Source organism: Fundulus heteroclitus, chromosome 7 (assembly GCF_011125445.2).
Source record: "Fundulus heteroclitus isolate FHET01 chromosome 7, MU-UCD_Fhet_4.1, whole genome shotgun sequence".
Classification (NCBI taxonomy): Eukaryota; Metazoa; Chordata; class Actinopteri; order Cyprinodontiformes; family Fundulidae; genus Fundulus; species Fundulus heteroclitus.
This window is the reverse complement of record NC_046367.1, coordinates 30,092,280-30,118,535: the sequence shown is the minus strand read 5'-3', so window position 1 is coordinate 30,118,535 and position 26,256 is coordinate 30,092,280. Positions and strand designations below refer to the sequence as shown.

Here is a 26,256-nt window from a genome sequence, read left to right as displayed (position 1 = left end):
CTCGCCTGACTCATACAGGAGGTTATACATAAGAATCAAGAAAAAAATCTAAAGCACTGCAATCCTCACTTGCATAAATTAATTTCAGTGCTCTTGATTCAACAATAAGAAAGATGTCAGGCAACAGTGGTAACTATCAGAGAGTCTCAAGGCCAAAACTACTGCTGTGCAAAAATTTCACAAAGGTCTGTGTTATATTTCTTAAAACTATCGTGAAGATTCCCACGCCTTTTGAGAAAAAATATTCTGTGGACTGAAGGGTAAAAAGTGTGTCCTTGTAAAATCTCATATCTCACACTACACCATTTCAGCAGGAAAACATCACACCCACGGTCAAATCTGGTGGTGGTTTTTTGCTCTCATCCAGAAAAAAACCCAAAGGACTCTTTTGGTAATGCAACAGGACGATAGTCCAAAGCACAACAGCAAAAAAATAAATAAAACAAAATGAGGGAGTTTAGGGTAGCTTGGTCAAAGTCTGGACTGAAATCCTTTAGGATGCTGTGGCCAGACATGAATCAGGCCATTCCTGCTTGGAAACCGTCCAATGTGACTTGATTACAGGTGTCTCCTGTAACTGTGAACTTGTCTCAATGAGACTACCTTTATGAATAGAGGTTTGATAATTAGTAAATAACAATAAGTAACAATTCTGCAAAGAAGAGTGGGCCATATGTAAAAGACTAATAGCCAATCATCACAAACATTTTATGGCAGGTGTTGGTACAACCAGTTATTAGCTTTATTGGGAAATTATTTTCAGCATAGGGCCTGGTTGGTTTAGAAAGCTTTCTTGTCCTTATAATCATCCATCTCTATGTCTGTACTTTTTTTTTTGCCGTTCCTTCCATTCACCCATTTATTTTAAACATCAACATGCGTTTTTACAGACGTGTTAGTTTGTCTGTCTGGCTGTGGTGTGCTGCTTCTGTTTTTACAGCCTGAACTCTGCAGAAATGTCTAACATAAATCTGTTTCTAACATTTTCCCAAAGCAAAAGAACATTCATTACATTTGTAAGGGGGAAAACAAACTGTAAACATTGATTATCTGACTGAAGAAACTCAACAAACTGTATTTGAAAAAGGAGTCTGAGACTAGAGCAGATATCTGACGTTTTATTTGAGAAAAATCAATATAACTTGTCTTTTCATTTATAAATGTGCTGGAAAAAAAAAAACTCTGGATAGATGACCAGTTTTATTGGCACAGTCGTTTCTTGTGATTTCTACCCTTAAGCATTTATTCTCTTTAAAGCTCCAAGGTGTTGGGGATTGATGGCCTAGTGTAGAGCAGGACAATTGTTTTCCTGGAGAGTCTGCAAGTTCCTGGGTTTGAATCCCAGAGACTGCCACTCTGGGTCCCTGAGCAAGACGCTGGGCACCAAATTTCTCTCCGGGTGCCTCACAGTGGAAGTCCACTGCCCTCTAAGACAGATTTCATCTGAGCGTGTGTTGCAATGTAAAATGAAAATGATTATTATTATTAGAAAACACACGTTCTGTAAAGTTTTGTCGCTTTGTGTGTCGCTGCCACCTCAGCAGCACAGCTGGTTAAGCAGAGTCGTGTGTGCCAGATTTCTTTGCTCTCAACCTTCAATCGTTTCGGTGCTGTTACTGGTAACAAAGATCCCAGAAAAGCCCCAGTTCTATCTCTGCCTGCGTGCGGTTGGTTTGGCCTCGCTGTTTGCCAAAGGTTTCCCTGAACTGTATTGTCTGTGTTTACTCTGCTGTATGTCGTGTTCTGATTTAAAGCCTCTCCATGCTCCTCCTTCGTCGGCCTGAAGTAATAATCATTAATGTAATCTCTCTCAACCCCAGATCTGTGAAAGGATTGTTTCATTTAGTAGAAGTAATTGTGTAATGTTTATAAATGTGTTTTTTATTAGGAAAAGCTGTCTAGATTTTCATAAACATTTCCCTCTCTGGTCTTCTCCTCCATGCTGCAGGTGATTTTCAGCATCCAGAGCTACCAGTGCGTTACGACGCATCTCTCCCCCTGTAACTGGGCAGCCCATTCACATGCACGACACCATGGGCAGCTCCCCAGAGGTGCTTTCTTGGACTTCCTGCCCCAGTCTGTTGGTGGGGAAGCTGAAGGAGGAACTTAAACTCACTGTGGTCGGGGACGCCATGAAGAAATCCAACTCTCCCAACGCCCAGCCCCAGCCTCCTCAGGCCCTGCCTGCTCCTTTACCTCCTCAGATCATCACGGACCTCGCCCCGCCGATGAACCTACCCGTTCCCCTGCAGCCGCCTGGCCAGGATGAGGACTCTGTGTTGGGGGGCATCAGCCCCGGAAACACGGCCCTGAGCGTGGACTCGACAAGGAGCGAAGGCGGCCACTTCGACAACAGTGTGCTCCAGCTGCAGGAGCAGGAGCAGGAGGAAGCGGGCTCACCGGCTTCCTGTGACCACGGTGGGTGTGGGAGCGGCATGGACGAGCAGCTGGTGGAGGGGGAATGTCCCGTGGACCACAGCGGAGAGGGGAGGCCAAGCCACCCTCGGCACCCTGACGACATCAAGCTGCACTTCCAAAGAGCCGGGCCCGGGTCGGGAGGCTTCCTGGAGGGGCTGTTCGGCTGCCTGCGGCCTGTCTGGAACATCATTGGGAAAACGTACTCCACCGAATACAAGCTGCAGCAGCAAGGTTAGCCACTGGTTTCTTTTGTCTGCACGGTGTCGGTTTAACAAACTGAATCCTCTCTGTCTAATTAAAAAGCCTCTGTCTCTGTAACTCTTCTGAGAAACAATCGAACGGTTCTGTCTTGTAATGTACTCCCGACACTGTAACCGAATATCCGTCCCCAGCCTTCGTATGAGGCTGCTGTGTGGCTTTGCTGCTGTCCGTTGGAATTAAGGTCACGGGTAAAGGTAGGCTCACCTTGCTGCGGGGCTGCCTGCTTAGACTGGAGGCGCAGGGTAAAGGATATGCGTCGAGGTCGGGCGCGAATGGGCCGAAGCGTTCCCTCTGGTTGAGCCATGCATTGGTGCTGAGATGTGAAGTAGCATCACTCCTCCTGATCATCACTGGTAGTAAAGCAGTAAAAAAACAGGGAAAGAGCAGCACGCGACTCCCTGCAAGTCATTGTGCGGGGTCTTTGATTTTGATCTGCACGTCTCAGTTACATTCAGTGCAAAGGAGTATTTGCCAGATTGTGAAAATGTCATTTCTTCAGATTTCCTAGTTGAATGTAGCGAGAGAGAGAAAAGGCACCCTTGCTGAAAGACATCAAGATTAGGACACCACAGATTAACTTCCACTTCATCCCTTTTAGGCACAGTTTTATATATAACAAGGTTGTGCATCTTTAAAAACAATCCAAATGAAGGAAATTCTCTCTTATATGGGGGATGAGGGGAATGGAGAGCAATCCCAGTAAGCTACAGTGACCTTCTTCCTCTAATGTCTAATTCAACATAGTTGACTGACTGCACATGTAAATAAGCAATTCAAACCTCGTCCAGCTCACACCTGTTAGATAAATCTATGTTATTATTTTATCATTTTATTCCACTGCTGCTGCCCCTCAGCTTACTTCTAATGCCGCCCTGGGCAACTGCCCATGTTGCACATAGCCAGAGGAGCTGTAGACACACTGTTAAAATGCATGTTTTTGTGATGTAAAAAAAGAAAAAACAAGACCATGTTAAATTATTTACATTTATGTGACATAGATCCTGCACATTGAAAAAAACAAACAAGCGGATGTGTTTGAGGGGAAAGTTTAAAAAAATCTATTTTAACATTTATGCGCTATTAAATCCTACAGCTTCATATACATACAATAACAATACCATTAAAAATATCCTGTGGATTAATCTTTGCAAATTCAGGGTTAGACATGCTGATAGAAGGCCTGGTGTGGCTTTTTTTGTTTTACATGTGAATTTTCCCCATTGTAGGACAATAAAGTTATTTCTATTTTGTCCTATTATCCAGCATTTATGTCACCATAAAGGTGGAAATGGTCTAATTTATTTACATAATTTAAATTGGCATTTTAACAGGGTTATGTACACATTTTAGATCCCTTGTAATACTCTTTTGGGGTTTGCATCCTTATATTACCATAATCCAATAAGAAAATTAGATAGTAAAAATTATAAAACACATATTTTGTGTTTTATAATTTTTTTTATAATTTTCTTTGTTTTTTTCTTTTCTTTGCACCATAAGTAAAGAAGGTCTAAAAACGATCCCAAAATGTGTCTATGCTTGGATAGATTGTAGATATTTCCTCCTCCTTCCAGCTAACCTGACAGAGTGTTTTCTGTCCTTTTGCTTTAGAGATATAAGATTTGTTTAAATGTGCTGTTCTCCTTACAGAGTAAATATAACGATAGCACAAAGAATAGTTTATTTTTGGACAAAGTGTGGCTGTCAGAACGTTGAAATGTAATTAACGTGATTGCAGACATGTGGGAGGTCCCGTTTGAGGAGATTTCGGAGCTGCAGTGGCTGGGAAGTGGCGCGCAGGGAGCCGTCTTCCTGGGCAAGTTTCGCTCCGAGGAGGTGGCCATCAAGAAGGTGCGGGAGCAGAAAGAGACGGACATTAAGCACCTGCGAAAGCTTAAGCACCCCAACATCATCAGCTTCAAGTAGGCTCAAAAAGCACAACCTCTTATTCGTTACCTGATGCTGTTTTTTTTAAAAAAAACAACATTGCCTGTTGTGTCCATATCAGAGGGGTGTGCACTCAGGCGCCCTGTTACTGCATCATCATGGAGTACTGCGCCCAGGGTCAGCTGTATGAGGTGCTGAGGGCCGGGAGGAAGGTGACCCCCAGGCTGCTGGTGGACTGGGCTACAGGCATCGCCGGTGGCATGAACTACCTACACCTGCACAAGATCATCCACAGAGACCTCAAGTCTCCCAAGTGAGCCGCTGCTTTACTGCTGTTATCACACCGCAGGCTTCCTTAAGCAGATTTATACGCCGGGATTCAGGGTTCCTGCACAGTCCGGAATAATAGGTGGCTCCACCTCATGGACTTTAGCCATCCATCCATCCATCCATCCTTATATCCATCTATCCATCCATCCATCTTTACATCCATCCATCCTTATATCCATCTATCAATCCATACATCCATCATCTGTCTTTACATCCATGCATCCATCCATCCATCTTTACATCATCCATCCATCTTTACATCATCCATCCATCCATCTTTACATCCATCCATCCTTATATCCATCTATCAATCCATACATCCATCATCTGTCTTTACATCCATCCATCCATCCATCCATCTTTACATCCATCCATCCATCCATCCATCCATCCATCCATCCATCCATCCTTACATCCATTCATCCATCCATCCATCCATCCATCCATCTGTCTTTACATCATCTGTCTTTACATCCATCCATCCATCATCTGTCTTTACATCCATCCATCCATCCATCCATCTTTACATCCATCCATCCATCTTTACATCCATCCATCTTTACATCCATCCATCCTTATATCCATCTATCAATCCATACATCCATCATCTGTCTTTACATTCATTCATCATGTCTTTAGATCCATCCATCCATCCATCCATCCATCCATCCTTATATCCATCTATCAATCCATACATCCATCATCTGTCTTTACATCCATCCATCCATCCATCCATCCATCTTTACATCCTTCCATCCATCAGTCTTTTCATCCATCCATCATCTGTCTTTACATTCATTCATCCATCCATCCATCCATCCATCCATCCATCCATCCATCCTTACATCCATCCATCTTTACATCCATCCATCCATCCATCCATCCATCCTTAAATCCATCTATCAATCCATACATCCATACATCCATCCATCATCTTTTTTTACATCCATCTATCCATCCATACACGCGTCCATCTTACATCCATCTATCCTTACATCCATCTATCTATCCTTACATCCATCCATCCATCAATCCATACATCCATCCATCATCTTTCTTTACATCATCTATGCATCCATACATGCATCCATCTTCCGTCCATCCATCCATCTTTACATCCATCCATCCATCTTTACATCCATCCATCCTTATATCCATCTATCAATCCATACATCCGTCTTTACATTCATTCATCATGTCTTCAGATCCATCCATCCATCCATCCATCCATCCATCTTTACATCCATCCATCCATCTTTACATCCATCCATCTTTACATCCATCCATCCTTATATCCATCTATCAATCCATACATCCATCATCTGTCTTTACATTCATTCATCATGTCTTTAGATCCATCCATCCATCCATCCATCCATCCATCCATCCTTATATCCATCTATCAATCCATACATCCATCATCTGTCTTTACATCCATCCATCCATCCATCCATCCATCCATCCATCCATCCATCCATCCATCCATCTTTACATCCTTCCATCCATCAGTCTTTTCATCCATCCATCATCTGTCTTTACATTCATCCATCCATCCATCATCTGTCTTTACATTCATTCATCCATCCATCCATCCATCCATCCATCCATCCATCCATCCTTACATCCATCCATCTTTACATCCATCCATCCATCCATCCATCCATCCATCCTTAAATCCATCTATCAATCCATACATCCATACATCCATCCATCATCTTTTTTTACATCCATCTATCCATCCATACACGCGTCCATCTTACATCCATCTATCCTTACATCCATCTATCTATCCTTACATCCATCCATCCATCAATCCATACATCCATCCATCATCTTTCTTTACATCCATCTATGCATCCATACATGCATCCATCTTCCGTCCATCCATCCATCTTTACATCCATCCATCCATCTTTACATCCATCCATCCTTATATCCATCTATCAATCCATACATCCGTCTTTACATTCATTCATCATGTCTTCAGATCCATCCATCCATCCATCCATCCATCCATCCATCCATCATCTGTCTTTCCATCCATCCATCCATCCATCCATCCATCCATCCATCCATCCATCCATCCATCCATCCATCCAATCTATCATCCATCAACTGGTGTAACATTAAAAACCAAACCACTGCAAAAATATGTGAGTTCAAATTCGTAGTGAGGATTTGCATTTATCTTTTATAAAAGAAGTCAAACAATAGACGTAGTTCTCTTGTAATTTGAGTTAGAAATTCCACGTAAAAGGGTTGTTGGAACCAGATTAATACCGTTTGAGATGTTTTTGATGACAGCAGCAGCAACAATTCGTCCTTTCAGCCTTTTACAGTGAAACATTTGCTCAAATGTTACAGTTAATAAAAGCTGCTCTCCTCATCCTCCTCCTCCTCCTCCTCCTCCTGTCTCATCCTCTGCAGTCGTGTCTGTAGCTCTGTCTCTCTGATCAATACCATCATGCCGCAGCAGCAAACACTGTGTTAGTCAGCAGAATGATAGCTGGCTGAAAGCAATGGGAAAGGTCAGTCTCATTTGGCTAATGGGATGATTCAGAAATGCTTTTCTGAAAAAGGACAGTAGAGTGTGCCACGAAACAAGACGTGATACAGCTCTTTAAACTCAGCGGATTATCAGAGAGGAAGCTTCATCCGCACACCCACACGATAGTTTACCCTAAATCAGCTCGCACCGTAACACTTTGCTTTCTGTGTTTTCAGTGTTTTGGTCACCCACAACGACACTGTGAAAATCTCTGACTTTGGAACGTCCAAAGAGCTCAGCGACAAAAGTACAAAGATGTCTTTTGCGGGCACGGTGGCGTGGATGGCCCCCGAAGTCATAAGAAACGAGCCTGTTTCTGAAAAAGTAGACATCTGGTGAGTAGTAACGCGCCTCATTTTAAATATGTTCACGTTGGATAAAAAAAGGTTTTCTTTTGGTGTAATTTAGTGATGAAATATGAGATTGGAGTTATCTTGAGACTCTATTCTCTCCTTCCTTGTGTTCTGCAGGTCATTTGGAGTCGTATTATGGGAACTGCTCACAGGGGAAATTCCCTACAAAGATGTGGACTCGTCCGCCATCATTTGGGGCGTTGGCAGCAACAGCCTGCACCTCCCTGTCCCTTCCACCTGCCCGGACGGATTCAAAATCCTCATGAAGCAAACATGGTGATTGTGGAGCAGAGACTCTGACAACTATTTTCTTTAAGAAAAAATAATTAATTCAATGTTTTTTTTTTTAATTCCAGGCAAGGCAAGCCCAGGAACAGGCCTTCATTTCGGCAGATCCTCCTTCATCTCGACATTGCCTCTTCCGACGTTTTAGGCACTCCTCAGGAGACCTACTTCAAATCTCAGGTTTGGATTTCAGACACAATACCTGCATAACTCAAATTAGTGCGTACGCTTCACTTCTCACAATACAGCAGCTTAGATTAAAAAAAAGGTGCCGTAAAGTTATTAATGTTTTGTTCAACGTCTTTGTGTTTCTTTGGGATTTCATTTAAAAAAAAGTAACTTGAAAAACCCATGATACATTTTTTTACAGGTCAAAAATCTGAAAAGCGGGATTTGCATTTGCATCAGTCCTTCTTAGTCAGTAGTTTTTAGATCCAGGTTTCCCTTAAATCACAGCTGGATTATTTCTCATCAGAGACAGATTTTTTTCCCCCCATTCATCAATTCTCACCACATTTCCTGTCTCTCCTGATGAGAAGCATCCCTACGGCGTGTTGCTGCCACCGCAGCCATGTTGCCCTGTGTGCTGAGGAAGATGTGCAGTGCTAGTGTTTCACATGCAGGCTTTAAAGGAACCTGTGGCAACTTCTCGTGACTTTTTTCCATCAGTTGCTTTCTCCCTGCCACTCTTCCATAAAGGCCAGATTTGTGGAGCGCATGAAATATCGTTGTCGTGCTGATCTGTCATTTTAGGTGGATGGCCATCTTTTAGGTTTGTAGTTGAGTCGTACTCTTTCTGTTTGATGCTCTATGAGAGGTCAAGCTCAAAGTGGGATTTTATAACCTCATTGTGCTTTAAACTCTCCACAAATGTATTGCTCGCCTGTTTGCCGTGTTCCTCAGTCTTTGTGCTGCTGTTTGATCACTAATTTTCTCTAATAAACCTCTGAGGCCTTCAGGGAAAAGCTGCCTTCGTGCTGACAAGAAATTACACACAAGTCAATTCTATTTACTAATTACGAGACCTCTGAAGGCAAATAGGTGTACTTAATTTTATTTATGGGCATCAGAGCTAAGGGCCCTGTACAAAATGCACACCACGCTTTTTAGACTTTTAATTGTATTGCATTTTCATAACTATGTAACGTTTTCAGTGCATGATTCTGCGCTGGTCTAGCACAGGATATATATATAAAAAAAAGATACATTGAAGTTTACAAAACATGTGAAAAATGGTCAAAGCCTTAGTTTTGTGTGCAGGTATTTTAATTGTCAACCTCTTTTACTCTGTTGATGTTGCAGGCAGAGTGGAGGGAGGAGGTGAAGAAGCATTTTGAGAAGATCAAGAGCGAAGGCACGTGCATCCACAGGCTGGACGAGGAGCTGATCCGTCGCAGGAGGGATGAACTCAGGTTTGTTAGCAAAAACGATGACGAACGAGGTGGTAAACAGGACGCCAGTTTATAATAATGACATGTTTTTTCCCCCCTTTGCATTTCAGGCATGCTCTGGACATCCGGGAGCACTATGAGAGAAAGCTGGAGAGAGCCAACAACCTCTACATGGAGCTCAGCGCCATCATGCTGCAGCTGGAGGTCCGAGAGAAGGAACTTATGAAGTAGGTGGATGTGCCTGTCAGCGTCGAAGGCATTGTTTCACTGTGCTGGCTTTTACATACTCCAGCAGTGTTTCCTCTTTCTCCAGCGGTAAACAGTTTTTTTTTTTTGCTATGATGTTGCTGTGTAAACACGGCGCAAAACATTTGTTCTGTAGAACCAAGAGTTCTGTTTCTGGATGAAGTTGTCAGCCTCTGACTGTAAGGCGGCTGTTCTTTTTTGTTTTCGCTGACATCCTCTTCCCGTAAACCCAAACCCAACTTCTGCTGTCTCGGCAGGAGAGAACAGGCCGTGGAGAAGAAATACCCGGGCAGCTACAAACGTCACCTGGTCCGGCCCATCGTCAGGTCCAACGCTGTCGAGAAGCTCATCAAGAAAAAGGGAAGCATCTCTCACAAACCTGGAATGCCGCCCACTAAAAGGTCCTAACATTAACCCGCCTGCTGTTTTTTCTGTCCTTTTGCAAACTCTGGATTTTGTTTTCTTTAGTTTTGGAAGAAATACAAGCAGGAAAATGTATTTTAGCGATATTATCTAACATACTTTTTAATATGAAAATAGTGGAAATAGTATTCAGATAAAATCAGTTATGGGTTTAAATGCAGAACCAAACTCAGTGAATTAATAAATAACCTATTTTAAAGAATTGGCAAGTACCTTAAACACATGTTTTTTTTTAGTTCATATCTAAGTAAATCTTATCTATGAATTTTATTTTTTAACCACCCTACCCACTGATTTTTTTTATTTTTTTTTATTAAAGAGCAATTCTGTGTATTTTCCATCTATGGTTCCCTTATAGCTCCTAGAAACATGAAGCATAAACTTTTCAGTCAAATCGTTTTTTCAGTTGGCTTTTATCAAGAGAAAAAGTGAGAAAAGAAAAACAAAACATTAATTTGCTAAATTTAAACAGCGTCCTTTCCATAAATATTGTGATATTCCTGTTGTGCAGAGAGCCTTTAAATAAATGCATCTTTTATACATTGCCATGGCATCATCTATTCAGTGAAAAAACCCTAACTTGTGATTTGCATATAGTTATTTAAAGGTTCCTTGTTAATAACAAATGTTTTTAATTAGTAAGATAACAGATACCAAACTCAATGGCACATCCACTAATCACTTCAAAGTAAATGTTAATGAAGCATTTTATTAACCCTTGTGTTTTTAAGATCAGTGGAGGAACTATTTACTAATAATCCATGAGTTCCTGTTCCCCTTAGGTATACATATGGCACAGTCCCATTTCTCTGAAAACCACTATTCAAAATGGGAAAGACAGGAGAACATTTAAACAAGGCAGATGTGCGTTGACAATCCGAGAAAATAACTAATGCAGCAGAAAATGGCATCTTTGTGTCAGCATGTTTACATAATAGAAGAACATTGTTTCTGTTGGGAAATGATTGTCATATGATAAAAAATTGATGTAAAAGTAGTATAAAAATGGCATGTGGAAAATTATTTATGTCCTTGTTAGTAATTGTTGGAGAATCTTTATTGCCATTACAGCAATCTAACCCTTCTTATAATGACCGAATAGCTTCTTAGATGCTTCCACTTGCTCTGATGATCTCTGAAGTTGAAAGGGCTCCTCACCATCACCCTAATCTTTAGCTACAAACAGATTCAAGTCAGGACTCCAAAACCTAATCAGTAAATCCCGTCAGAAGAAACACGTTGAAAAAATTAAATGATCACCTTAAACTCTACATCTACCAGTGGTATGAATAATTTTGGGCTGAACTTAATTGAGACTTTAAAACTGGAACTGTGTGTTTTGGTGTGACTGGGTGCAGATGGGGCTGGCATGACAGAAAGGATGAATAAGTGGAAGAGCATATCGTACCCACTGTTAAGTTCGGTGTGGGATCTGTGATGCTGTGGGCCGTTTTCTCTTCCAGTGGTGCGGGGAAAATTGTTATAGTGTGCAGAACTACTTATAAAATATAGATAAAAATCTGGCGTCACTGCCGTACACGTGAACTTTTTTTTTTAATAAAACTTTGGACACATCTTTATTAGGGGTTGTAATAATTGGGGGGTGGGGGCTGTAATTTTCTTGTTTTTCCTATTTGTTTTGCAAAGCTGCCTTTTTTTTTTTTTTGTAACACTTTCCTGTAAAATGCCGACCAGCAATTAAAGTCTAAAACAAGTTGTGTTATTCTGCCATAACCTGCGAAACCTAAATGCGTCTCTTGCAGGCCGGACCTGCTGCGCTCCGACGGCATTCCCAGCGTTGACCCTCTGCCCTCACCCTCGCCCCTGTCGGCCAGCCCCAAAGTCTCCACGCCCCCCGGTAAAACCCGCTACAGGAGCAAGCCTCGCCACCGCCGCGCCAACAGCAAGGGAAGCCACAGCGACTTCCCCGGCGCCTTGAAGCCTGTCGCCGGAGCCTCAGAGGACACCCAGTCTCTGCAGGAGCATCCGTTCCACCATCAGCACCTCCATCACCACCACCACCACCACCACCCTCCCGCCGAGGGCCAGTTCCTTCCTCTGAAAGGCCGCGAGGAGGCCGTCGTCAACTGTGCCAACAATCTGCGCTACTTTGGCCCCGCCGCCGCCCTCCGCAGCCCCCAGACCGACCACCTGCAGCGCCGCGTCTCTGACTCCAGCCCTGACCTCATCTCCACTGCTGTGGACGCAGACACGCGGCAGCGGACCTCGTCCGCCCGCTCCAACCCCATGCCAGGTGCCGGGGCGGGTTTATTGTGTCCCTGCTGCCAGGCTCACCCTCTGCCCGGCTGCTTGCACTGTCAGGAGACCCCTCCCACCCTAAGCCAACCAGAATTACCGCACTACTCAATGCTCTGCACCCAAGAAAGCAACCAGCCTTCTCTGGGGCCGCCGAGTAAAGAGGCGGCCACACATGGAGAGGACGCTGGCAACGCCGCTCTGCAGAAGCAGGACCTGACCCAGTCCAAACACCCGCTGCCCTCCGCACTGCCCCGCACCCTCAGACCACTCAGAAAGGTGAGCCGCCCTGAATCGCTTCACAAACGTCTTCACACGGCTTGAATTGTTTCACATTCTGTGACTTTAAAATCAGAAAACGTAAACACATTTTACAGGGATTTTATGCAACAGATCGACACTAGTACTGCACGATGCAAAGTAGAATGAAAGCTGTGTGCTTTCAAATAAGATTATCTGCCAATGGAATGAGTATTTTCACCCCTAAAATAAGATAATTAGATATACCTCACTTGAAATAAGATGATGGAGATGAATTGTTCTTATTTCAAGTGTAAAAATCTTATTCCATTGGCAGATCATCTTATTTACCTGCTCAAATCAAGGACAGATATATTTATTTCAAGACAATATTACTTATTTTTAGTTCCGTTTTTGCAGTGTGTAATTTAATGTCAGTGTCAATGTTCTGTGAAGGCCTCAGAGGTTTGTTGGAGAACGGTAACGAACACCCGAAACATGTGGAAGCAAGTGTGCTGCTGAGATGTGATACATAATAAGCTTTTTGGACCTCATTGAAAATGCTTTTTATGGTAGAAAATGAACACTGTGCATCACGCTTAATACAACATCCCCTTAGTAACACATGGTGGATGCAAGAAAACCTCTTTTAAAGGCTGCGAGAGACTTCAGACTGTGGTGGATGATCACCGTCCTGCAGAACCACAACCCCAAACACAGACAGAGCAACGCTGGAACGGTTTAGGTCAAAGCGTGTTCATTTGTCAGGAGGGTTCAGTCCTAAGTCCAACTGAGAGTCTGTGGCAGGACGTGAACACCGAGGTTTACAGATGCTCTTTTGCAAAATCACAAAACAAAACAATTGCTCTTTTTTTTTTTTTTTTGTCTAGATGTGCAAAGCTGGGATGGACAAAAAAAAAATATTCCAGAACTATCGTCTGTATGCTTTAGTTGTACAACTTTGTGGTTATTTTTCACATAAAATCCCCCCAAAAAAAGGTATTTGTAAGGTCACAGAATATGAAAAACTTCAAGAGGTAGAAATACGTTTGCAAGGCTTCAAAAATTGAAAACAAAGTAAACAAAGTTTGGAGTCGTTGTCCTAACTAACGCCTTTGTTGCCTCTCTCTTCAGGGAGGTGATGAGTCATCTGAAGAGGAGGAGGGAGAGGTGGACAGTGAAGTGGACTGCCCACGGCGGCCAAGGTATGACGACTTTACAATCTGAACTTTAATGATACCATGGTACTGTCGAATTAATGAATGCAGCTACATTTAATGAACTTCACCGCATCATATTCACGATGACGCCAAAATAAAGCGACTCAAACCCTCAAATATAACCCCCATCTCTCCTGACAGACCCCACCGCGGCATGGGCAGCTTCCAGTCCTACTCCACCCTCAGCTCGGAGAACCTGTCGGTGTCTGACGGCGAGGAGGGGAACACGAGCGACCACTCGCACAGCGGACCCCTGGAGAAGCTGAGCGCCAGCCAGGAGGAGCACCTGGACGAGCTGCTGTCGCACACGCCGGACATCCCCATCGACATCTCCACCCAGTCCGACGGCCTCTCCGACAAGGAGTGCGCCGTGCGCCGGGTGAAGACACAGATCTCGCTGGGGAAGCTGTGCTCGGACGAACACAGCTATGAGGTCAGTGGAGCCTTAGCTTTTATCTTTACAGTTAGTGGAAAAGCAGCCCTCAGAGATTCGTTTTTTTACGTTCATTCCTTCTTTACAACGGTGCTTCGGTGCAACGAGGTTTGCAGATATTCGTCTCTGAAGGTCCCACCTTGGCATTTCAGTCACACTGAAGTCTGGATTTGGGCCGAGACTAGTTGCTGCTGCGTTTGGGGTCGTTAGGCTGTTAATGACTCAGTTTGCTCCAGGCTCATGTTGGGCTTATATATTTTCATACACAGAGTAGTTTGTGGTCGACTCACTGCTACGAATTGTCTAGGCTCTGTTGCTGCGAAACAAGCCCCAATCATCACCCGTCCGCCACTGTGCCTAACAGCTTAGTATGGAGTCATCAGGTCATGCAGGAGTCTTATTTTGTTTATTAAAAAAAGGAAGTGGGCATAAAAATGATCAAATGCAGACCATGGATTTGGTAAAGAGATGTTTTAAGCACCTCCACATAGAAATTCAAATATAATCAACACAGCCCGACGTGTTGGGACCCATCTCAGTGATGCTGCAAAACCTGTCCAAATCATCCTCCCCCCACCGCCATACTTTACTTTACTGCTGGTATGAGCTGTTTGTCCCAATATTAAGATAAGATAAGCTTTATTGATCTCACAATGGAGAAATTCACTTGTCCCATCGGCTCAATAGTCAAAAGTCAGAACAAGGTACCAAAGTAGGTAAGTAGAATCAGTTAGATACAGTTATACAGCTATATACAATTCTATACACTTCTATGTATAAATAGGTTATTGCACATATGTTATTATACACTTTGTACAGGATTATTGCACAGGATTATTGCACAGGTTATAGCACCTTGTTTAAATAGCTTATTGCACATAAGTTATTACAGTTATTGTTGCATCTATGGTGCATGGTTGCAGTAATTACTATAATGATTACAGGTATAGAGCAGCGAAGTATGATCAGGTAGCAGCAGGAATGACCTTTATGTTGACAATATACCACAGCACATTATTGCACATAGTTACTGCAAAACACTTATTACAGTAATTGTAACAGTTATACGGTTATACGTATAATCCAGAGGTTGAATTCACATGAGTTGCACATTATTTTACGTTAGTTATTCTGTATTTATCTTTCTCCAGACATGCAGCTGAGCTGTAGGCCGTTTTTTTTTCTGCAACTTTCCCGAGCATCGTGCTCCGATAGCACTTTCTTGGAAGGCTTGGTAGCCATCTTAAATGCTTTCCGCTTGTTAGTAATCTTTCTTACTGCATTTGGAGTTCAAATATTCAAAAGAAGTCAAGTTCCACCTCAGCAAACTGTTTTTTTTATAGAGGTGGCCACCTGATAATAATTGGTTAATTAATAATTATGCCTTTTTAGTTTTTACTTCATCTTTGGTCAGTAAATGATAAATGTGTGAAACCTGTTTTATACATTTGAGGTTAGATTTGAACTATTTTAAAATCTGCTGGAGACCAGGTCACTCTTCTTGTGTCCTAAAATATAAAATATAAGACCTTAGATTGAGCCAGGGTGTACTTTCTTTTTATGTGCACCATTTCTACCTCAGGTGAGAACTGCTCCTGTAACCTGGGTTCAAAAGATTGGATGATTAATTTAAACTTTTTAATGTTTTCCCCCTAATCAGCAGCCAAATGTCCCTTTGTGTTGCAGTACAACTAAAGACATCTGATTTAATAACCATTTGTAATTTAACAGAAATCTGTTGGCTGTAGGTCTAAGACCAGTGGCGGTTCTAGACCAAATTTACCAGGGGGGCCAAGGTGGGGCCAGTGTTATTTCACAGGGGCACAGAACAAAAAAATTAAACAATAAAATGGCAATATTTAACTGTGTAATAATATTAAGTGAGCCACTTGTGGCTTTGGAACTGCAGGTTTCAGACCCCTGATCTAGCAGTTGAAAACTTTGCCCCCTGCTCAATACGGCTAAAGCTAAACGTGAAACATCTTAATTTTTAAATCCTTCTAAGAGTAAAGCTGTATAGGTAAAAAATAAAATTGGTCAAAGTAACCAATCAGTTATGGTTTCTTTGCCATTGCAAATAATTATGAGAAGTTTATTTAACATCATGTCTTTAGTACAGGGGCCATAACAGGGGCCAGGACCATTTGTACAGGGGCATGGGCCCCTGTTGGCCCCTGTCTAGAACCGCCCCTGTCTAAGACGACCACTTGTAGTTGATTTTACTGTCTACACATGCTTGATTATTTCAATAACTAATATAAAAATAACCAGAGAGTTGGATAGTAACGAGTTTATAAATTTTAAAAGCATGCGTCTTCCTGGATCTTCATTCATGTTTTTCTTCTCATCTTGTCTTCAGAATCCGCTGCAGTTCGGGGACTCGGACTGTGATACGTCGGAGGCAGAGTGCTCCGACACCACCATCAGAAACAACAAAGTCGGCGCTCCATCCTCGTGGTGAAACTCTCCGCAGGGGTTCGGGATCCGTTTAGTTTTCGTTTAATTTATTTGTTTCGCCTGGTGGCCACCGTGTCCGGATTAGAGGGCTCCACAGAAAACAGCAATAAGAGGACAACATGGTGAACAAAACTCTCCCTATAGCAAAGTCCCCAGCCTCATCCAATGCGTCATCCGCCCCCAACGCCTCCCCTCATCTAGCACTGCATCCAGGCAAACCCATGGCAGGGATTCCCTTTTGACTGATAATGTACAGCTCTTAATTTATTTTTGTCTTGCGTTTTGAAGAGGAAATCAGGATTCTGCGATGCGAACAGAGGAAATAAAAAAAACTGCCGCTTTGAAACGGAGCGCGTGTGTCTTAGTGAGAAACTGTGACTAGACGGAGGAGCAGAGGACAGGAGCGCGGATGCGTCTGAGCGTCGCTACAGGCCTTCATCTCTCTGCAGTTGCTCTGAGCATCTCCGTGTCGGTGATCCCTTAAAAAAAATAAAAAATAAAGTAAAACAAGCAATCTCTCCGTTGTGAGTTTACAGCGCAGCGACCCGGTAATCACGCATCCTTTCACTCTCCTCTGGTCGCGACTGTGGCCGACACGGCAAACAATGAGCTCATGGAAACAGTGTCAACACCAGCATGAACAAACCGCCTTGCAAACTGCAAGTGGAACCCCCCCCCCCCCTCTCTCTCTCTCTAGAAACAACCTCGATACATGTCTCATCATCAGGATCCCCGAAACGCTATCAGCGCATGCTCGCAAGATGCAAAAAGTCTTACAAGGACTGCATGAAGCAGATGATCAGGAAGCAAGAGGGTACGACTCCCGCGAGAGCTAAAAGCAACCAAAACGAGGGACGCTCTCGTCCTCTTCTCTGAGACACGTCGTCAGCAATCAGGCGCCACGACGGGAGCTTTTGCAGGAAGGCGTGCGTTTGGTTCGCGTCCGCCTCCACATCCTCAACCATCAGACATTGCAGTTTCAAGTCTCATCTCAGGATCGCTCGAGGACTGTGAAACTGGATCGGACCAAACTATCTTGTGAAAGAATGTTCTTCGACCGGCTCATGGTAATAAAAAAGGACCGTGCGGGCGTTTTTAAAAAAAAGCAAAAGGAGCTCTTTACAGAAAAGCCTTCATGTTCAACCCTTTAGTGCTGTAGCTGTTTGTTTTTATCTGCAATTAAATGCAGTATCTCTTTTTTTTTCTTTTTTTTTTTCTTTTTTTTTCCTGAAACGTAGCAGAGCATCACGTGCACCATTTTATTGCAGGGTAATTTATTTAGTCTCATCCATACAGGTGTGTCTCTATAAATAAGAATATAATAATAAAAAAAGGTCATTTTATTTCACCAAACAAAGTCAAAAAGGAAAATGAATACACGGTCATTGCTGGCACGGTCAATACTTTGACCACTGCTACCTGTTAATTTCAATGATAAAAGCTTAAAGCTGAAGAAAAAACAAAACTCTGTAAACTCTGGTAATCTGTTAAGATATGTCAGAATACCAACTTTTAAGAAAAATTTGTTTCATGAGGACATGTTATACCACTATCTGCATAAGCAGGTTAAACACTGGAAAGTTGTTCCCAGAGTGCTTAAGCACTTAAGCAGATCAAAAAGGAAAGTTTAGTGGAAGGAAAAAGGCGCACAACAACAATTAGCGCAGCCTTAAGCTGATAAATGGACTGAACTTGTATATCGCTTTTCTAGTCATACTGGCTTTACACTAGAGCCATATTCACCCAATCGCTCTCACTAACACACAACCATTTGTACACCGATACGCAGCTCGGTAGGCAATTTGGGGTTAAGTGCCATCGACATGTGACAAGGGGAAGCTGAAATTGAACCCACAACCTTCCGATTGCAAGACAACTACTCAACCCATCAAGCCACAGTTGATAACAGAGTTGAGAGACGTGTGTGTCCAGATTTTCAATCGTCTTAAATTTGATCTCTCTATGTCTTAAATGGGCACAAATGCTTCTTCCTTTGATCTTATATATATTTTAAAATGTTTGATATGTTGTAGTTCTGGATATAGAATCAGGGCGTTGTTATTCTGTAACACTTCAATCGACTCTTAGCCTTTCCCTACAAACCCATGAGAGAAAGCTGGTGAAACTGGCTTATAGTTGTTAGTTTAGGGAATTAAAATCAAAGCATTCATTTAGTCTGATTCACTACCCTTCATTTGTCATGGAAAAGTGTATATTAGACAAGATTTGGCTTGAAAAACACTCGCGTTATGACCCTTACTGTGTACATGGTGATTTAAAAATGGGTAGCTTCAGTACCAAATTAATAAAAACACAAAGCCAAAACACAACAAGATACGCTTACAAATATGTATTTAACTTAAATTATTAATTAATCTAAATATAGGTTATTTAGTATGTAAAGTATTTAGTTGATAAGTTATTTTTTTGTAATTGATGTAGGTCTTAAGTTTAAACAATGATCTTAAAAAGGTCTTTAACTTTCAGATTGAATTCACTGAACCTTGCAGAAACCTTGTTAACGTAATCTACTTTCAGCTTTTGAACTGAATGGCTAAATTAAATTACCTTTTTTAATGATATTCGAATTTCTTGAGATGCACCTGTAAATATTGTTAGCTGAACAGCAATAAGAAAAAAAAAAAAACAGCAGGTTGGCTCTCAGGTGACAAATAAGGGAGGGGGGTAACTCCAGCAGGCTGGATGTAACCATGGTGGGGGGGGGGGGGGGGGGGGGGGGTAGAGGAGAGCGGGGAGTGGATGTATTTTGTAATTGATCTCTCTCTGTTTTTTTTTTCCAACTTGCCTTTGTGAGGTTTGAAGCTCAGGTTTTTTGTGTTGCTGAGAGACAGCAATATATCAGCTGCCACTAGATGGCGACAGTTACACGCTTATTTTTGCCTTTACTTAAGTCAAACTCCTATCCCAGGCTGTTATTTCCACTCTCAGACCCCCAGCAATACAAACTTTTTTCATCTGACCGTCTTAAAAGACAAAAAAAAAAAAAACAAGAGATACTGCATTTATGAAAGCATTATTATTATTATTATTATTATTATTATTATTATTATTATTATTATTATTATTATTTTCTCCCTCGTCTGGCTCTTTGTAATAATCCCCTCAGTCAGGGTCGTGTTGAACGCTAATGATGTCAGATGTGTGCGCGCGGGCGGTTGTGAGTCTGCATAAGGAACACAAGCCAGAGACGAGGCCACGGAGCTTTAAGCTGCTCTTGGTTTTCACCAACCATATATCTCAGTGTTAATCCTGTACATAGATAATTGTAAATGCAATGTGATCCGTTTTTTTCGTCCTCTTTCTTTAATGTGTCGCACAGCTCTGATGAGCGGCGGAGCGCTTGGACCGGAGGTGGTGGGGTGTGGGGGGGGGGGGGGGGTTAACCCGTATATCAGTATTGAACACTACTGCAGGAAGGTGAATCTTGATTAAATGTGCTCGAGAGCGTTGAAAATGCTCCATCTACCTTCTTCTCTTCTGTTTACGTACGTGTGAAGTAACCTCGTTGTAGTCTGATCGAGCTGATAATAACTTCTCTGGCGTTCATCCTGTGAAGAATGATTGTCGTGATGTTTTAATTTAATTTTTTTGATCTTTTTATTGTTGTCGTTCATTTTTATTTTATTTTATTTTTCTCCTCTTTGTAGCTGGCCTACATAATTATTGAGTTAATTTATTTGGGGGAAAAGTCATCAGGAGTAGTGTTGTTTTTAATTTCAGGCAGCTTCAGAAATGTCATGACCAACAGTTTCTCCTTTTTGAAGGAAAGCACAATGACTGGGTAAAGGGGGGGGGGGGCAGTATTTGTACGGTTGAACAAAAGTGCTTGACCCTGGAGAGGGACCACTCATCTTTTTAGATTTGTCATCGCAGTTCAAAGTATTGAATAAGTAGTTAGCAGAATCAAGTGCTCCTCCAGCTTTTTTCCGTCCTCTCATAGGTCGCTAGGAATCACGGCGGGTGCAGCAGGGTGGAACATCGTTATTTCTGAGCTGCTGCTGCGGTGATTCCTTCGTCGCATTTGTAGTCAAACTCTAAAAATACTTAAATCTGAATTTCTGTGAAATTGTTGCCTCGTTCCATCTAGCAAACATCTGTTTCTTTTGTTTCTCTCATTTACACCCCTCTTCCCTGTTGAATGGCATAATGATCAACCAATCCTGTCATTTATCTGTATTATTCAGTGTACAGTGCAATAGGAGAATAAAATCAAAGCAAACAAATTGCATGGAATAAATGCTGATGTACTGTACCGACAACACTGGTATGTCTTTCTTTTGTTAACAAAAAAGTTGGGGAATTCATATAAAGTGCTATGATACGCTTTGAACTTGTTTTGCACAATTACACCATAAAACACCTTGATTAATGTTTATGTGTTAGTTCAGGGGTGTCAAAGTCCAGTCCTCTGGTGTTATGTGATGCGGGGTAGTCCACGTCTAAATCAAATAGATTAATTGCCTCGTCAACATTCGGTCAAGTTCTACGGCGTCTCATTGACCACCTTTGATTCGGATCTCTAAAATCCGAGATGCAAAAAAATGTTGCAAAGCCGCGGCCCTCAAGCACTAGAGTCTAACACCTTTGGACCGACCGGTGCAGAACTGTGATGTGCAAGAACAAACGGGTCTGTCAACATTTTTAATAACACCTGTGAGCATTAATCTTTTTTCAGGTCTTTCCACATATTCTTAATCAAATTTAGATCTGGACTTTGACTAGGCCATTCTCAGAGGAATATCCTTAGTTGTAAACCTTCTCATTGTTCCTCTGGCTGGATGTGAACCTCTTCCTCACTCAACGTTTTGCTGCGGCTAACAGATTTTCTCTCCCCCCCCCATCCATCTTCTCATCAGTTCGGACGATCTTGTATCAGGAAAAGCATCCCCGCAACACGATGCGGCCACCGGATAGTTTTAGTATTGGGGTGGTGTGTTCAGGGAAATGTGACGTGATGTGTGGAGTGTATGATTAATGGTCGTCCTGTTATCAGATTCTCCCGCTAGAGTTGTGGATCTTAGCAGCTCCAGAGACACCATGAGCTTCTGTGCTGCTTCTCTGATTAATGTTCTCCTCACCCGGCCTGTCGGTAGACGGCCATGTCTTGGTAGCTCTGAAGTTGGGCCATGCTCTTCAGATTTTTGGTTTATGTGTTGGAAGCTTTGGGTATTCAGAATCAGACGTACTTTAATGATCCCAGGGGGAAATTGTTGTTTCAGTACAATCGCCATAACATGAACAAACAAACATTTCAGGGGGAGACGATTTACTGAGGCCTTGCTGCCAAGGTCACAACGCGGTGCACACAATAGTCAATAGTTAATTGACTATTAACCTAACTTTGCTTTGAACTTTTTCAGCTTCCTTTTTGAAGCTGACTGCTGACGGCCTTCGTAGAGCAGCTGGGTCTATGCTGAGATTGAATCACACAGAAGTGGACCATATTTACTCATCAGATGGCTTCTGAATGCATTTCTTTTCAGTGGGTTTTAATCAGAGGCATCAGAGTAATGGAGGCTGACAAGAAATCCACATCCCAGTTTTCAGGTTTCTATCCAGTTTTTACCCTGTATCATGTTCCCTCCACTTCATAGTTGTGCATTAGTCCGTGTTGGCCTGTCACTTAAAATCCCGACAGAGGATACCGATGCTCCAGGGACGAAGTGAAATTGTTAAAGGGGTGAGAATGCATTCATGAGGCAGTTTGGGGGATCATTTAGTAATATTCTTTGTTTTACTCTGTGGGAAACTTTCCTGGCTGTTATGAGCTGCAGAACAATACAAAAACCTTACATTTACAACCCAAACATAATGTAACACATAAAGCTCTAAGGCTTTAAAACAAGACCACTCCATGTACATTTAATTAAAAAATGTGTAATGAAATGATAATATAATTAATACTTATAATCTATTTTGGGACATCAGCACCAGGTGTTTATCTAATCAAGTCACAATCTGGTTGGTCCACTGTTCTTATCGTGGTAAAATAAAAATCTCCACATGTCGAGATGACCCGTGGTTTGCTCTTATATGTGTCGCTTGTTTTATTAATAAGTCTGAAAATTGCAGTCTGACCCCGGGCTGAACCTGCAGGCGCGGTGGAAACTGGCAACTGTGGTCCTACGCAGCTGCTCTGCATCAGCTGCAGCTCCAGAAGTGCTGACAAAAGGATCTGGGAGGAACCGAGCGGACCGGCGGCACTTCTGACGTGTCTCAGGCCTTCAGGCTGGGCATCATTGATGTTTCTTTTTTTTTTTTTTTTTTTTTTGGACTTCTGAGATTTTATTGGTTGCATATAGATTTTCCTGAGTGGATCAAATCAATCTCGATCCACTCAAACACTGTTTATTGTCATTTAGTTGGATCCGTACAAAACAACAACATTTAGAAGCGATAACATCACAAGCTTTCATTTGAATTCTATAGAAAGGCTTGACAGATAAAGGGCATTCACTGCTGAACTGAACAGACAAGGATAAATAAGAGGAATAAAAGAACTGGATTGAATTATTGGAAACTCCTGGTGGGGAAAATCAAACCATGAGTCAGTTGTTTCTATCAGTGAAGTCTTTGACAGGCTGCTCTTCAGTAGAGCTGTGTCGGCTATTTCTTTCCTGACAACTGCTAAAATGCAGCAGGTGCTGCTCTGCCACCCCCCTCATTATGGTTTTGTTCTAAATTAAGAGGATCTTTGGAAACATTTGTTTAAACTGATGGTGTCACGTCTTACCATAAATATCGTGCCATGTGTTTCAGTCGCTACATCCTCCGACATAAATTTAAAAACCCATTTAAGCTCTATCCCTAAATTAGCTGCTGATATCCGTAAAAATAACTACCATGATAATGGGTTTTCCCGTCAAAGTAGGACACAGAAAAAAAGGGTGCATCGTTTTATTTTTAGTAATTTAGGCTAATGCAGTGGTGTCTATAGTGGCTCGTGAAGCATAAAGGAGGCAGCTAGCTCATCCAGAATGCTGCTGCCAGAGTCCTATGGGAAATAGATCAAATCTTAACTCACTGCACTGACTTCTTGTTTAAAATAAATGCTTAAATCTTGGCCTACATGACACTGAATGGTGTTGGACCTAAAAACATCTCAGTGCTGCTTGTCAGGTATGAGCCGCATAGATCTGGAGCTCATCGGACCTGTCTACTCAGAGTTCTCAGGTCCAAAAGCTAAACAGCATTTAGTCTCAATGCTCCTCAGCTCTGACACCAACTCCCTGAAAACCCGAGAGGCACAGAAACTGTCGGCTCATTCCAAGCTGACAGAAACAACACTGTAGCTTTTTTCACGAAGGTCAAATATTTTGTCAATTCGTTTTTAGAATGTCTCGGGTATTTCCTTGTTTTAGGTTAGCATTTAGCTTTCGTTCCAAGCGATCTAATTATGCTTTGGAAGTATTTCCCTTTTTGATGCAATTATCTTTAAGCTGCTAGACAGCTTTATAATGTGTGTTTGGTGTGTTATACACAATGTGATGTTAAATTTAACTCATTTAACTCAAGTGTTATTCTGATCTGGTGTACTAAAGAGGACAAAAGAAGGGGATTCCCTAACTTGTGTGTTACTGTAATGAAGTTAGAAATCTTGGTCATGTGTTGACAGACCGCCTGTCAGGTGTTGAGGACATTTTCTGTCAGTGCCGTATGTTATATGCGCTAGCTAATAATGTGTCACGAAAACTTGATTTCTGCTCTGATGAAGTCAAACTGAACTTAAGCTCATCAGCCCACTTTCAAGGGGGTTTGAGCTCTTTCGCAACAATAACACGCTTGTAACTGACTCAGACCGACGGACATTCATCATATGTCCAGATCTTCATCTGAGAGTCCTCTACAAAAGTATCTACCAAATATATAATAGCATCCCACAGTTTCAATTTCAAGAATAAATTCCAACTATCACAGACTGCGCCAAAATGGCACAACATATTATGGCTTTCGTCTGGATTTTCTTCAATCTAAACATGTAGAGCTTCTCAATTGCTGGTTGTGTGGACTCCAAACTTGATACAGATGTAACCAAGGTGTTGTAGTTAAAATTTGTTGTGTTTATTTACAGCAAAAGTAAGAAGTTTTCTATGCAACCATCTTTTTTTTTTAAGTTTTTTTGAGGGCATTTAAATCTCATTTACTCAGGCCCAGAATATTTCACTCTCAAATTTTAAAATCCACATCATCCTCCAGGTCCTCTATGTTAGTCGATAACAAGATTAGCAGTTTAGGCATTGTGCAAGTTGGGAAATTCATTTAAATTTTATTTATATAGCGCCAATTCATGAAACATGTCATCTCGAGGCAAAGTCAAATTTAATCAGATTATACAGATTGGTCAAAAATTTTTCCTATATAAGGAAACCAGTTGATTGCATCAAAGTCCCGACAAGCAGCATTCACTCCTGGAGAAGCGTAGAGCCACAGGGAGAGTCGTCTGCATTGTCCATGGCTTTGCAGCAATCCCTCATACTGAGCAAGCATGAAGCGACAGTGGAAAGAAAAACTCTCCAATAACGGGAAGGAAAACCTCCAGCAGAACCGGGCTCAGTATGAACGGTCATCTGCCTCGACCGACTGTGGGTTACAGAAGACAGAGCAGAGACACAACAAGAGAGACAAAAAAGCACAGAAGCACACATTGATCTAGGAATCTGTTCTACATTAGATGGTAATAGTGGGTGATCTGTCTTCTCTGGATGATGTCACAGCTAACAGAACGTCAGACCAGGTGTACCTACTATGAAGAAGAAAGAGAGAGAGCACAAACAAAGTTAAAAGCTGAAATGATGACAAGCAATGCAAAATTGAAGAACAGTAGAACTCAGTAGAGTGAGAAAAATAGAAAAATAGGCCCTGATGTCCTCCAGTAGCCTAAGCCTATAGCAGCATAATTATAGAGGTAGCTCAGGGTAACATGAGCCACTCTAACTATAAGCTTTGTATTTTAAAGTATGAGTATGCATTTGGAAAATAGACCCTCGGGCTTAAGAGGTTAAATCATATTGTATCTCTCTGTATATAGCACACCTATGGTGGAATTACAAAAAAAAAACAGCCTCTAAAGGTTGGAAGTGGCTCATAATGATGCACTAAGACATGTCGAAAAAGCCCAGATGGACAAATGCCAGCAGTGAATTGTTTGTGTCTGCTGGTGTTAAGAAATGTTATATACAAGTTTATTTGTCGACTGAATACACCGAATTACAAGATCATTATGATACTGACTAAGACTAAACTCGGTGCTATATGCTCTGTTTGTGCACTTTGGAAACACTAGTATGGCCACCTCCTAAAAGATTAGAGGTCTTTATTTTACATACCATTGTTCCTTTTATTTTATTGTGTATTCTTATATGTTTTTATTCTATTTCTTTGTTGTTACCGTGTTCCTTTTTATAATATGGTCTACGTATCTTTACATTTGTTCATTGTAGTAAAGCAGTTTAATAACCTGATGTATGCAAAGTGCCTCCATCTCCAC

General features: G+C 41.9%; 1 protein-coding gene across 2 annotated transcripts in view; it reads left to right on the top strand.

Annotated features, from left to right (window-relative positions):
* The window catches only part of si:ch211-45c16.2 (mitogen-activated protein kinase kinase kinase 13), a 54,556-nt gene extending 36,486 nt beyond the window's left edge, over positions 1-18,070 (top strand). For both annotated transcript variants that reach the window (XM_012878371.3, XM_012878374.3), the window contains 13 exons: positions 1,949-2,649; positions 4,418-4,601; positions 4,688-4,879; positions 7,621-7,779; positions 7,915-8,073; positions 8,154-8,262; positions 9,385-9,494; positions 9,584-9,700; positions 9,977-10,120; positions 11,906-12,677; positions 13,773-13,843; positions 14,000-14,291; positions 16,651-18,070. In XM_012878371.3, the coding sequence (XP_012733825.2) occupies positions 2,022-2,649; positions 4,418-4,601; positions 4,688-4,879; positions 7,621-7,779; positions 7,915-8,073; positions 8,154-8,262; positions 9,385-9,494; positions 9,584-9,700; positions 9,977-10,120; positions 11,906-12,677; positions 13,773-13,843; positions 14,000-14,291; positions 16,651-16,752 (3,039 nt within the window). In that variant the 5' untranslated portion in view covers positions 1,949-2,021 and the 3' untranslated portion in view covers positions 16,753-18,070. The remainder of the gene's footprint in view (positions 1-1,948; positions 2,650-4,417; positions 4,602-4,687; positions 4,880-7,620; positions 7,780-7,914; positions 8,074-8,153; positions 8,263-9,384; positions 9,495-9,583; positions 9,701-9,976; positions 10,121-11,905; positions 12,678-13,772; positions 13,844-13,999; positions 14,292-16,650) is intronic.
* Positions 18,071-26,256: the final 8,186 nt, after the last annotated feature.